At 38.8% G+C, this 14,397-nt stretch overlaps 1 protein-coding gene across 3 annotated transcripts in view; it reads left to right on the forward strand.

The window, feature by feature from the left end:
• LOC129726806 (GTPase-activating Rap/Ran-GAP domain-like protein 3) overlaps positions 1 to 14,375 on the forward strand; it is a 193,146-nt gene extending 178,771 nt beyond the window's left edge. For all 3 annotated transcript variants that reach the window (XM_055683926.1, XM_055683925.1, XM_055683927.1), the window contains exon 14: positions 33 to 14,375. In XM_055683926.1, coding sequence (XP_055539901.1) covers positions 33 to 1,231 — 1,199 coding nt within the window. In that variant the 3' untranslated portion in view covers positions 1,232 to 14,375. The remainder of the gene's footprint in view (positions 1 to 32) is intronic.
• The last annotated feature ends 22 nt before the right edge of the window (positions 14,376 to 14,397 follow it).

The raw sequence follows: 14,397 nt of genomic DNA on the forward strand, positions 1-14,397 counted from the left end.
CAAAAAGTAAACTAATAATGTTTCTTTCACAGATACTTGCCATTTCCAGAAACTTTCGGATGAAAATACGAACAACACTGAGTTCGATTTCCAGTTTAACACGCCTCCAACATCTGTGGTGTGTGCTTTTCCTTACATTATAGCGTTCACGCCGGATTCGATGGAAATTCGACTGCTGGTGAATGGCAACTTAGTGCACACGGTTATGATGGCGGAACTGCAGTTGATAAGCGCTAAGAAAGACATCTATTTTGTAACAACAGCTCCGGAATTCATCCCTAAAGGTGCCAAACTTCGTGGTCCAGATAGTGAAGACCACGAAATGATAAAGCCACGAATTGAGGAGTGTAAAGTAGCACAGAACGAGGACAGCTCAACTAGTCCGGGAAGGAGCCGCCTCAGTTCCGATGAAGATAATAACGGGGCTCAAGGCGGCGAAGGTCAAGATAGCGTATCATCAGATAGTAAAAGTTCCGTGCTGGCAACTCCTCATATACAGAGAGCCAAATCTCTTCAAGGCTCAAAACCTGATACGGAAAAATCCAAAGATGGTACTCTTGCTGTAGACGATCTAAAGAGGACAATATCTAAAAGCAATTCTTATGGCGAAGCAGGTACTTCGTTCTCCATACCTACCACAACCTGCAGCAAAGACCTGGCGAAACATTTTGGCGCACAACCACAACCTAACACGAAGAATCTCTGCAAGCACTTCGGTGAAGCTTCAGTACCTCCTAACTCACCGCAAAACAGCACAATCGTTAAAGGAAGTTCCCCTGGATCTCCAACTCGCAAATCATTCATTCGACAGCCAACATTAAATCTAAACAAATCGCAACAAAGTGAAGGCGACCCTTCACCTGCGAATGGAAATACAAGCAAACCGTTGCGAGTGTACCGAATCCCGTTAACTAACCTAACCGGGACGCATGTTCAGTCCCATCATTACCACTACCCGAGCACGGACCAAGCCAAGAAACCAACGGCCGTCGCAACCAAAATGCAACATGCAACGAATGTCAGCGAAGTCAAACCACTGACTTCCTCCAATGAAGAAGACGAACACGAAATTGACACTTGTCCAGGTCCCGCCAGTTCCCGCGAGGATACCGCGGAGAACCCCAAGATTAGCCTATTCGATCAAATTCAGCAGGATTTACAGGAACTAAGCAGGAAGGATAAGCTAGAAGCACAGGAAGATTTAGCTAGTTCATTGCTGACGTCTCTCTAGATGGGGTTTGAATATCCAGGTCCAAAATTCAAACTTTATAGTGAATGATTTACACGCTCTTTCAAAAATCCGCTCAAACTCTTGCGTCCCTCCAAATCACGCCCACTTTACACGAAAGCCTGTTAACTTATAAAAAAAACAACAACCACAAAACTATTGATTGCAAATATTATATTGCAACGCAGTATCATAGCAGATCCGTTGAAAAGGTTTCAGACTTGATTTTGATTTGTTTCTGGACATTAGAATGTTGGCTATGAAACCTGATAGCTTCGAACATGTTTTTTGCATGAAAACGTCTAGCAGATTGTCGCCGCCAAAGCTTATAGTGGACCGAAACTGGCCGCCGTTGTTATTGTTGCTGTTGTGCTGCAAAGATTGTTCTTTACACGTTGTTCGGAGCGGTGCGCTTGAAAGGGATCAGCCGATGGCAGGGAAGGAAACTAACGTATCAAAAACCAGGTGATAGTATTACGCTTCCTAGAAGCCGTCATCCGTTAGTTCAAAAAGGTAGCATTGAGGTTAGGGAGATAGTAAGGCCATACAGTAGATAATTTTTAGGATGGATGCATACAGTGAGGTGCACTGGTTGGATTAAAATCGCAAAAAGATGGTTTATTGCACATGTGGACTGAGCTCTATCTGACAATATACAAATATGGTGGAATGTTAGTGCTGTTCATTTAACATTTTTATTTTCAATTAGTTTCTCTCGATATATATTTTCGCTTTAAAATTGCCACTCAAAAGCATATGATAGTGGGCTAGTGGATTTATTTAATTTGAAGGGGTACGAAACCTATAGTTTCTTGGTGTACACTATTGTTTTGAAAGTGATAAAAATTAAAATGTTGACGAGTCCACCATCCTCTATATACGAGATTCTTTCGAATTTTTTCTCAATATTTCAGATTACATGTTTTTGTCTGAGAGAACCGTGTCAGAATTCAATGAAAATGAATTCATAAACAACACTGACAAGAAAAATCTTTTGATGTGTTAGTCCAAATGAGGTTTCGGAAAGAAAATGCAACGATGCTTGGTTTAGTAAAGTTCCATCGACTTCTGAGAGGATGCTACAGACGGCGCGAAATCCATCTAAAGTATCAAGAAACTGACTATACAATGCATGAATAGTTACCATTCACTAAAAAACTGATGAATGTTGGACGTCATCAATTAAATACGGTCTCAAAGAAAATGCGACAGATAAAAATGATCACCAAAAAATCATTTGAAGTCAAATAATTTTGAAAATCTCAAGGGATTAATAAACACAAATAAGCTATATTTTCGAAAAGTTGCTTTCTTCAACCTTCTCTTTGATTTAATGGTTTAATGATCGAACGTTGGAGGTAAAAGCGGTCCTTCTGCCGAAGGCTGGGAAGCCGCCAGGGGACGCATCGGCATATAGGTCTATCTATCTGCTGGACACTGCGGGCAAGGAGCTTGAGAGGATTGTCCTCAACAGACTGTGTGTAAACAATCTGGTAAACAATCTGGCAAGTAACCAACTCGGCTTCCCGAAGGGGAGGTTCACTCTGGATGCTATTCTCTTCATTGTCAAGATGGCTGAGGCTCCAGTGAAGAAAAGGACATTCGTTATTGCGCAATCATCACGCTCGATGTGAGATATGTGCAACAGCACCGTCTGAGTCTCCATAGCTCTTGGGCTAAAGAGCACCAATGTACCAGTATCGTTGTACAAGATTCTGGAAAACTATATGCCAAATCGAGTACTAGTTTACAACATGGATCAGAGGTGTATCCCAATCACCGCAGGAGTGCCGCAAAGTTCCATCCGCGGCCCGGTATTGCGGAATGTCATGTACGACGAAGGTAGAAGCTAAAGCTCCCTGCGACGAGGCGATCTCAGAGGTTGAGTTAAAGGCCGCGTATAGGATACGCTAGATCGGAGACTGGATCCACTTCAGGAAACTGGAGTTAGTGCACCACAAGATGGAGATCACGGTTGTGAATTATTATAAGTCTGACTGCATCAAAGCAATCGTTGAAACTTTTGGGGGTTAGGGTTGACGAGAAGCGTTCAAGACCAACGTCAGCTGTGTCTGTAAAAGAGCCTCAACGGCTTTTACAGCACTATCTCGAATAATGTCGAATAGCTCAGCTTCGTGCCAGCGTGATTTCATCCATACTTAGGTATGGTGGGCCAGTGTGATCCAAAGCGCTAGGTACTAATTGTTATCGTGGTAAACTGGAAAGTACCTGCAAGCGACCTATTGGTGTTGGTATTGAGAAGGCCAGACGCTTTTCCAGACAACTTAGTTCGGAAGATGTGCGAAGACCCGGACATCTGAAGTGCGGTCTGTGCAACCGCCTCTCAAATAGTCCTACATTTACAACGTGTGAGGTATATTAATAAAACCTAAATTAATCCACCTAGCGGTCAGACCCAGCCTTTCTCATTCAATTTTTTATTTGTAAAAATAGATTTACATGAACGCTTCAAACCAACAAATGTATATTCACTCTTTAGGTTCTAAAATATTGATGTTGTAATCTTTACATATAAAAATGCAGTCAAGTCTGTCTGTCTGTCTGATCCATATAGGCCCGAAAACTATCGAACCGATCGACGTAAAAATTTGTATGTAGGGATTTTTGGTGCCGATAAAGGTTCCTATGATAGTTAAAGACCCCTCCCTCTTCTGGAAGGGAGGGGTCCCATACAAATGAAACATAAATTTCTGCACAACTCAAGAACAAACCAAGCAAATGAAACCGAATTTGGCATGTGGATGTTTTGAGGGGTAACTAATATGTCCATAATAGTTGGATGAAACACAAATTTGTGCACATCTCGAGAACTAATCAACCAAATGAAACAAAATTTGGCAGGTAAATGTGTTTAGTGGTAACAAATATGTACATAATGGTTTGAAACCCGACTCCCTCTTCTATAAGGGAGGGATCCCATGAAAATGAAACACAAATTTCGCACAGCTCAAGAACCAATCAATAAAATACAACCAAATTTGGTATGAGAATGTTTTTAGAGGTAACAAATATGTCCATAATGGTTTGACGCCCCTCCATCTTCTGGAAGTACATGTTTCTTCACAAATTTCTGCACATCTCGCGAACTAATCAACTAAATGGAACTATATTGGCAGGTGAATGTTTTTTGTGGTAACAAATATGTTCCTTAATCGACCTCAGACAACATTTTGGATTGTAAGATGGCAACTTCCGGTTTCTGGGAAACAGCCGAAAATGGCCGATTTCCACCCAATATAATAATATCCGGATCTAGAATAATACACAGCAGCTAAAATCGACCACAGATAGCATTTTAAATTCTAAGATGGCGACTTCCGGTTTCTGAAAACAGCTGAAAATGACCAAATACCACCCAATGAGTTTTTCTTTAACCAGTATGCCGTTCAAAATCCAGAAATTGTCTCCAAATGCCATTATTAAATCCAAAATGGCGACTTCCGGTGTCAGAAAAACAGCGGCAAATGACCAAATACCACCCAATATGGGTATTTCCGGAACCGTAATGGTGCACTGGAGCCACAAATCGACTTCAGACAACATTTTGGATTGTAAGATGGCAACTTCCGGTTTCTGGAAAGCAGCCTGAAATGAACGATTCCTATTAAATATTAGTATTTCTGAAACCAGATGCACAGAAGCTGAAAATTGTTCACAGACACAATCTTGAATTTCATTTGTGAAGAAAAAAAAACAATCTTGAATTTTAAGATGGTGACTTCAGGTGTCTGGCAAACAGCCGGAAATGACCAACTACCATTCAATATGAATGTTTTCGGAACCAGAATTACGCCCAGATGACAGAAATTGATTTCACAGGCAAATTTAAAGTCCAAAATGACGACTTTCGGCTTCTGAAAAACAGTCCAAAGTGACCAAATATCACCCAATATGAGTTTTTATTTAACCAGTATCCTAAATACCATTTTGAAATCCAAGATGGCGACTACCTGTTTGTGAAAAACAGCCTAAAATAAAAAAATACTATCCAATATGAGTATCTATGGAACCAGAATGATGCAAGGAGTTAACAATTGACGTCAGACACCATTTTGAAATGCTAAATGGCAACTTATAGGCAACAGTCGGAAATGACCGAATAATACTCAATATGGATATTTCCGTAAACGTGATGATGCATAGAAACCAAACATTGACCCTGGACACTATTTTGAATTTGAAGACGACCACTTATAGTTTCTGGAAAACAACCAATAATACCTCCCAATATGGGTATTTCCGGTGTCAGATTGATGCCAGAAAGTCTGCTGATAATGACAGAATACCACCCAATATGAATACATTCAGAATTAAGGCGATGTACAGAAGCCAAAAGACGAGGATGTTGTCATTTCGATAAAACCAATCATTTAAAACGATTTGTTATTTGACTTTGATCATATCCTATGACCGATTCGTCGTGCATTTGCAGACTTCAAACAAACCGCAAGGAATCAATGAACTTGGAACGTTCAAATAGTACGACACCACATTTAAATTATGTTGAGGCCACATATATCGATCAAAGCAGGAATAGTTTTAAATAGTCTTTGAATTTCTCTTCTTTCCATAACTTTTGAGCCACATATCAAATTGTTATGAAGTTTGTTATTTGTAAGATTGAAAGATGACTCGTTCGTATGACACTAGTTATGTTCAAACAAGTCATGTAATCTTTGAGATAATAGACTTTCGTTGTTTTATTAACAATTTAATGCATAACGGTTGCTTAAGTTCGATTATAATCAAATGAAATGGGAACGTGTGGGGCAGCCAAACTTTGAAACCACGTGTTCAATCATAATTCATCAGTTAACCCTTAACTAGCCCGCTCATCTGATAATAATAATCAAATCGGTTGTGTAGTTTCTGAGATAATGAAGTTTCGTGATTTTCACGCACGTTACAAATGAAGTTACAGTTCGATTACAGTAAAATTCAATACGGTGTTATGAGGCAGCTAGACCATTCATTTGACACTAATTTTGTGGAAATCGGGTCGGCCATCTCTGAGAAAAGTGAGTGAGTCCAAGTAGTCTTCGGAATATGTTCCTTTGCATAGCTGGATTTCACATTTTTAAACATAACAGGCAAAGTAATAGTCCGATTGCAAAACAAATCAATAGGGTCTTATTTGGCAATTAGACCTTCCATTTGACACTGATTTTATGAAAATCGGTACAGCCATCTCTGAGAAACATGAGTGAGATTAAACAGTCTTCAGAACACGTTTCTTTTCATAACTTTTGAACCACAAGTTCAATCTTTATGAAATTCAAAACTTGAGGGTTTTCTAAGTAGCCCGTTCTTTTGAGATCAATTTTGTTCAAATCGGTTGTGTGGTTTCTGAGATATTGATGTTTCATGATTTTCACATTTTGAAACATAACCCCTAAACTAAAAATCCGATTACAATAAAATTCAATAGGGTCTTATGGGGCAACAAGACCTTTCATTTGCAATTAATTTCATGAAAATCGATCCAGCCATCTCTGAGAAAAGTGAGTGAGAATAAAAATCTGCACATACACACACACACACACACACACACACACACACACACACATACACACACACCCACACACACATACAGAAAATGCTCAGCTCGTCGATCTGAGTCGAGTGATATATGCCATTCGGCAAGTGATTGCTATACCTTTCTAGGAGAAAGGCAAAAAGGGTGCATTGAGCACAAAAGTTACTTTTCGACGTAATACTTAACCGTCGTTTTTGGAAGATGATGGCTGGAGACTGGAAAGGGTTTTAGTGGGTTCGGTTGAATTCAACCCCACTCCCTGAGCTAACCCGCTATTTTGAAAATGAAGGCCGGAGATCTTCTTGGCGTCCGCCTTAATGTACGTCTCGTAGTCTATTACAATGCTTTTCGGTTGCAACAACCTTTCACGGTGCAGCTTGCTGACGCGATATTTGCCCACCGTGTTATGTTTATCGGCTCAATAGTTCAGTGCCTTTCTTACCCTGAATACGTGAAATCCGGCCTGTTTCTTTGTTAGCTGGACGAACAAGACGGAAGCTTTGACTTTCTAGGCTGTTTAAGCGATTTTAATCCACTCGACATGGTCGAACGGGAGCTTTCCAACTGTTTCACGATCTACCTCTGGGGCCGCGCTTATAATCTTTCGACGAAGCACTTCTTCAGATCTTCAGGTTTTCATGAAATTTTATATATGTGAACATTATGCTCTAAACTAGTGTTTCCCAGAATTTCATCAACGTTTACCAATGCAATTAAAAGTTATACACAAAAAAAAGTGTTGCATCATATTCGAATAAAATCTGTAGTATAAAAAATGAACCTAGAAGCAGACCGAAAACAAAGCAAATCGAAATAAGAAAAAGAGAAAACAATAGCCTAATGGGCTGAGAGCAGACAAGGTATGAATAATCATGCTATTTTGCATTATATGGATCAGAATAAGCGATTTAATGAGGAACACTGGAGACACAATAAAAACCGAAAAGGCAAAAAAGTCATGACAGCTATAAAAGCACACTGGAGTGAATTGAAAGTAACGAAATAAAAAAAAACAACACAGAATAATACAACAGAATCCATAAAATTTTAAAAAAATCTCTGTGAAATAAATGAATAAAGATTGTAGCGAATGAAGAAATAATAATACAGATTCAAAACAAGGTAAAAATATGCCGAAAAATAGATAAAAAGAAAAGAACTATGAAGTAAAGATTAATGAGAAAATTAAGAAGAAACAGCGATTCAATCACCTGCAATCATACTGAAAACATAATAAATAAGAACAAAGACAAAAATCAAAAAGTTGAAGAAGTGTATAAAATCATGACATCACTCTGATTCCATATCCATATTGGGTGATTGCAACCGTGGATGTCAAAATAGCATCTGTTGTTTATTTACGGCCTCTGGGCATCATCTCGATTACGGAAATACCAGTATCAGGTGGTATTTAAACATTCAATGCTGTTTTCGAAGAACCGGAAGTCAACATCTTGAACTTTAAAATGGCGCCTGAAGCTGATTTTCGGTCGCTAGGCATCATCTTTATCTTTATATCAGATATATTTACAGAATGGAGATGATGCCAGTAAGTTTTTTTTTAATTTCGCTTATTTTCCGTCGGTCTAGTTCCGCCACTGTTGTTGTGCCAATCACCGACGCTCGGGGAGGCGACCCGTTGATTAACGGACAGGCGCCAACGGCTTTACTCCCTCATGCGATGGAAGTCGTGTTCCTAGAAATTTTTCGCCTCAGAAAATCTCCGGGTGTCGGCTAGGACCAAATCTAGACCAGTTAGATTGGTTGTGAGCGGATCACGCCACCCCACAACCATCGACACTTATGTCGGCGTTGGGATTCGATCCCAGGCCACTAACGTGGTCGGCGGTGGTGTTGTTAGTCTCACTAATAAACAGCATGCAACCCCTCAAGTAAGGTAACTGCCGATATCACACACTGGAGAATTCTCCATTCACGCTATTTCTCTTTCTTTCTCGCTGTCTTCCTTGCTCGCAATCGCTACCGAGATCATATGTACACACGCGCGCCTACTCTTTTACTCGCGTGTAGTCCCCTTCTCGCAAGCACAACCAGCCGAGTACAATTGTTTCAAGATGCATTACGATAGTTGCGGAAGGACAAAAAAATATTTCAAATAAGGTAACGAACTCTTTCGATAGCGGTTTGCTTCGGCTGGTTTTGCATTAGACTGCTATAAAAAACTTACCAAAGCAGTCCGATACCCTACACCCTACACAGATTCTTCCCCCACATTCGGCTGTCGGCGCACGAAGCAAAACCGGGTAGATGAAGAATGCTCAGTTTTTCAAGCACTCCTCCTAGTCGAGCAATTTTAGTCGAGTACTCCTACTCGCTAGCAGGAACTCGCGTACTCTTTACAGTCGCTGAGAAGCAATACAAAACAGTTTTTGTGTGTCGGTGCGTGCTTGCTGCTACTCAGAGTGAATGCATGAAGAAGAAGGAGTATCTCGAAAGCGTGTGTGCAAAAGACTTGAGAAGCGTAGCATATGTCTCGTTCTCAACAAGAAAGGAGGAGAATGATTTTGCTGCTCTTTCGCTTTGCAACGCTGGATGATGATCAGTGACCGACAATCAACTCGGGCATTTTAGCCAGGCATCTAGGATCGGTTTCCGGGTCTTTGAGATTATCCCGGTTTTAAAAAAACGAGTACTGAAAGATATGTGGCATTGTTTTGTATCTCTATAATGTTACCGTGAAACATAATTCTGCGTCAAAAACTAAAGTATGAATAATATTGCCATGACCGCAAGAAACAAGCAACTAAGTTCTCGTTGTTTTTTCGTGTGTGTTTTCATTGCCGTTTACTTTGTCCTAACTTACTGGCAATGATTGAATAGTCTTTTGAGGTTATTCTGAAGCCATTTTTCGATTTCAACTTATGAGCAGAACAGCCATAAGTTGTTCCATCGAACAGAACAACTAGTAATCAGGTGGTACAATATCTGGGGAGTATGACGGGTGAGATAGGACTTCCCATTTGAGCTTTTCCATGCATGTTTCAACGACTTTGGCACTATGATGCCGAGCGTTGTCATGCAATAGAATCATTTTTCGTACCTCCCAAAACATGCAATCGCTTGGAAATTACTGGATGGGTAACTTCGAATACCGAAGTAAGCTGTTCCTGCGTCCAACATGAATTCCTATCAAGCAGCTCCTCCAAGCGTCTTCGAAGGGTTTTGGCTTTGCTTCACGTGAACAGTCATTATTATCGGAACTACCATTTTTAAAACGACAAAACCAATCAAGGCACAATTTCCGTATTTTTTCCCATACAATAAAATTTTTAAATATTAAACGTCATATAAAATATTTCCTCATTTAAATTTCAGTTGCTTATAGGGTAATCGCTCCTATATTCATATCAGTACTTATATTCATCTCATCACGCCATTTTGATCAATTTATCGTCAAATTTTACCATATTTTCAACGGAAAACTTTCAACCACTTGACAAAATCGAGAAGCAAATAGATTTAGTTTTGAAAATTTGTGGAAATTTATGGTGAATTGGACAAATGAGAGAAAAAAGATGAATATAGGTGCACCTAGCTGTCAGAAATTCTTTTTCGGTTGAGTTTTTGTAACAAAAACCACCAATTGAATGAGATAAATTATTGAAAAAAATGGTAAATAACATGGATTGTCTAAATTGTACCGGGTAACCAATCACTACCTTTCTTTCTCAACAGAGCTGTCACTGAATACAACCGATCTGACTTTGTAAACGATTTTTGGTTGTTATTGTTGTTTTACTGGCTCTAGTGCTCACGCTACGCCAACCGTAAACTTTACTTTCAGTAGTCACGTATAAAAGCTTCAGCTTGCAGCAATTTAGTTTTCTACAGCACTACAGCAAGAGAACGGTTGACTCTTACTGGAAACTTGCTCGACACGCAGGCAGAGCAGCAGCGAATTTTAGTGCCGCAAGGCTGAGCAGACGAATCATTCCGCCGCAACGTTCGAGAACAGACGGACGAACCGATGCACTGTACAGCATCGCTGAAAATGTCCGGATATTAATTATTTTGTCTGGATCTGTCGCGTTGCGCCTCCTTGCTAATAGCTGTGGGTATGCCAGTATCGTGTTTTAATGACCGTTATATCTTGTTCACTTGAGTGCGAAGATTGAAGAAGTAAATATATTTTTCTGTCACTCACCAAAATCTTGAAGCGCTAACAGCTGCGTAAAGAATCGTTTTTTTTATGTTATTGTTATGATCGTAATTTTTGAAAAGTTATAGGCTGGGCTGTAGCTAACCTTGCATGAGTGTTATCCATTCAATGTCAATCAATTTTCATTCTGAAAATTTCCGCTTGAATCATTCTGGTCTCCAATTTCAAATAGTTTCGCTGTGTGCTGATTGTGAGAAATAAAAATTAAACCGAAATCGCTAAATTAAATATGCTTGTCTTGGCAGTAAACCTACTAACAAACATCTTTCTGATTCGATATGTATGAAGTGAAGACGCTTATATAAAAGAGTTTCATCCATTCATTTAATCGTAGACCTATGTTAAAAAAACGATTAATATATACGTTGGTGGGTCGTTTTCTACCCATTTGAAATTTGTATGGTAACCCAAGGGGAAATTGATGAAATATGGGAAACACATATTATTTGAATCGTCTTCTTCGTGAAACTTCACAGATTGTTCATTTTTAATGACAATTTCGGGAACATATTCGTTATTACTACCGACTCAACATTTCAAACGATTATTTTTTTTTCTTTGTTCGGAATAGTGTTAATAATAATTCTACGAGTGTACACAACAAAATCACAATGAACTATTGAATATCATATCCATGAAAATCGCATTACAACATAACGGGTCGAAACGATCCAGTCTAACCGAAAAGTCCCAAAATCAAAAATGACTATTGCCATCTAGCGAAAAACATCTGAAGAGGGGTTTTTTCGATGCCTTAATGTTCAAGCAACAATGTAAAGAAATTTCAGTCGAATATCATAATCAGTTCTGGAAATATCAATTCGCAAAACAAAAAGATTGGGTCGAAAAGGACCCCGACGTAGGTCTACGGTTAATATAAATTATGGTTTATATCGCTTTAACGTATCATCATTTGAAAATGCACAGTAAGATAAAATTGCAGGAAATACTAGCGTAACAATTCCGTCTACTATTTGTTTTGATGGAATATAAAAATGCCGTAGTCCAACGCGGTCGGGTCTTGGATACAACCCTTCTACTCAGGCTTCTCAGTTCTCTTCGGAGAATCACTGTAGCGTGTGTTCACTATGAAAACAACATCTCTCACACTGGTGGGTAAAGCAACGCACTTACTCGAAGAGAACTTCGAATCGTGTGTATCTGAGTAGCTTGCAAAAAAGAAACACCGCGGTTGAATCTGAAATATCTCTACAGAGAGATAGTAAACTGGTGTGACCTGTTTCTCACACCAAAAAAAAAAACGCTCAATATTTAGTGCGGAAATTGTTACGCGCAACGCGCTGGACAAGAAGAGAGTGGTGAAACATGAAACATGAAACACGAAAAGGAAAAATACGGAAATTTGTACCAAAAAAATTAAAAATGATACCGGTAGCAAGTCAAGTATTGAGTAAAAATCCAGCGAAACTATAGCCTCATGAAAGGCAGTTTAAAAAATAGAAATTATGAATGCCTTTGGGAACAATTCAAATTTGATCTGCTACAGGAAGCTCAACAAAAATTAATAAACATCAAAACCACAGAAACGGCAAAGAAGCAGAAATTAAACAAAACTTAAAAACGAGCGCAAAACGAATCATTTGAATTCTGCTTGGGTTAGTTCGGACTCGTTTTTTTATATGTTTTAAATTCAGTTTTAACTCAAGGTAATTCTCTTTGACATGCAGATCATGAGTTAGAATCTTAGTAGAATCAGACCGTTCGATGTCAAAGAGATTTTTACGCGTGGGTTCATTCTCGGGCTTCCCACGACTCTATTTGACCTTTCCCTCACGAAAAATTTTCGGAGAAAAAGTCACAAAGGCAGTTATAATTGCCGATACTTGGCATGTAGAGGAAAAAGTAAAAGTGTGAAAATCCGTTTGTTACCACGGTGATAAACTAACCCTCCTCTGCGTAATAGTCGTTAGAGGGGCAGTGGTAAAATCGGTCTCTGGCAACAACGATTGTAAAACATTCTTTTTCCCTTCTCTAATCGACCGTTAGGACGTGGCCGGAACCATTATCGATATATACAAGGCGGAAGCTACTGAATTATTGTACATTGTAGATGGTAAATTAATCTCAAATTAGCCATCTGACACTGATGCCTTGCACAACTTCACAAGCTCAAATCCACCACGGAGGAGCAACTGCGAAATGTGCAAGCGCCTTAGAGAAGTTTTATCCATCTTAAAAAACTCAAGTGTGAGTGACAATAAAATTCAAAATCTCACTTTATTATTGGACACTATGTTACTCCTTTGAAGATAGGTTTTAGTATTTTTTCAAACTTTGTCAGAATAGTTTTTTTTAACTTTTTATAGGTGTTTTCTCGTAAGCAGTTTTTCACGTTTTTTATTTTTCAGAAAGAGGTTTTCGAAGAGCCTTGACGTAGTTCAGAATGCTTCAGTTTTTTAGGGAAGCTCGTACCCCTTGAAAATACTAGTACAACATCATAGTTTTTTTGGGCAATGTTTTCAGTATTTTTCGAAAAAAAAAATTTGTTTTTGATTTGCTTTAAAGTCAAATAGTAACATCTGTTATTTCAGTTCATCTTTGATTTGCAGAGTAAGGAACATAAATTATGTCTTGTATTTTTCGTAGAAAAATTGATAACCGTTACACTATTTCAGAACTTTTTGAGGACCCTTTGTTGCTGATTCTACTACTTAATCCAACAAGAAATCGTCTATATTTTATGATAATAGAGAACTGTCGTGCAGCCTGGAGTATAGAAAAATGATTCAGTAGCGCAGCATATCCAGAAAATCGCAGCTATAAATAAGTGCATCTCACTGTTCCATCCACGATATTTGGAAGTAGTTCCAAAAAAAACAGCACAACATAACAAGCCCCAAGCGAATTCCAAACAGCGACCAATGCCATACATTTTGCCGAACATAACGAACGCTATAGCATACCTACATGATCAGCCAAATCCTTTTCGTATCAATCGGTTGAGCCCCTTGCATTGATAGATCTGAAAAGGTTTTCCCGATTGTTCAGTATGGCATCAATGTTTGGAATTTGGCTCGATAGTTTAATATCCAGTGTACTGCCGACTGGAAAATATATCATAACAAAAAAACTAGTATGGTTCAATAATCAAACAAAATGTTATCATTTTTCGTAGCAGAGAGTTTAAGATTCCAAGTAGTGTTCGCTTAGTCAAAAGGATTGGAAAATATAACATTGTAAAGCATGATCGCAGCGTGACATTTTATAAGATATTCCCCATAAATATATCATTAGAAAAAAAAACGAATACCCAAAATTACATGGGGTTTCATTGGACTGAATGATTTATTTTATGTAGAAAACTGTATATGAATTAAGTGATGAGCCGTGAATCTAACCGTTTTTCGTTAATAAAAGTTTACGTTCATGGAAGCTGTCGGGTGCTGGAAGTTTCTCGTCACTCAAATCACT

This window comes from Wyeomyia smithii, chromosome 3, assembly GCF_029784165.1.
Source record: "Wyeomyia smithii strain HCP4-BCI-WySm-NY-G18 chromosome 3, ASM2978416v1, whole genome shotgun sequence".
NCBI lineage: Eukaryota > Metazoa > Arthropoda > Insecta > Diptera > Culicidae > Wyeomyia > Wyeomyia smithii.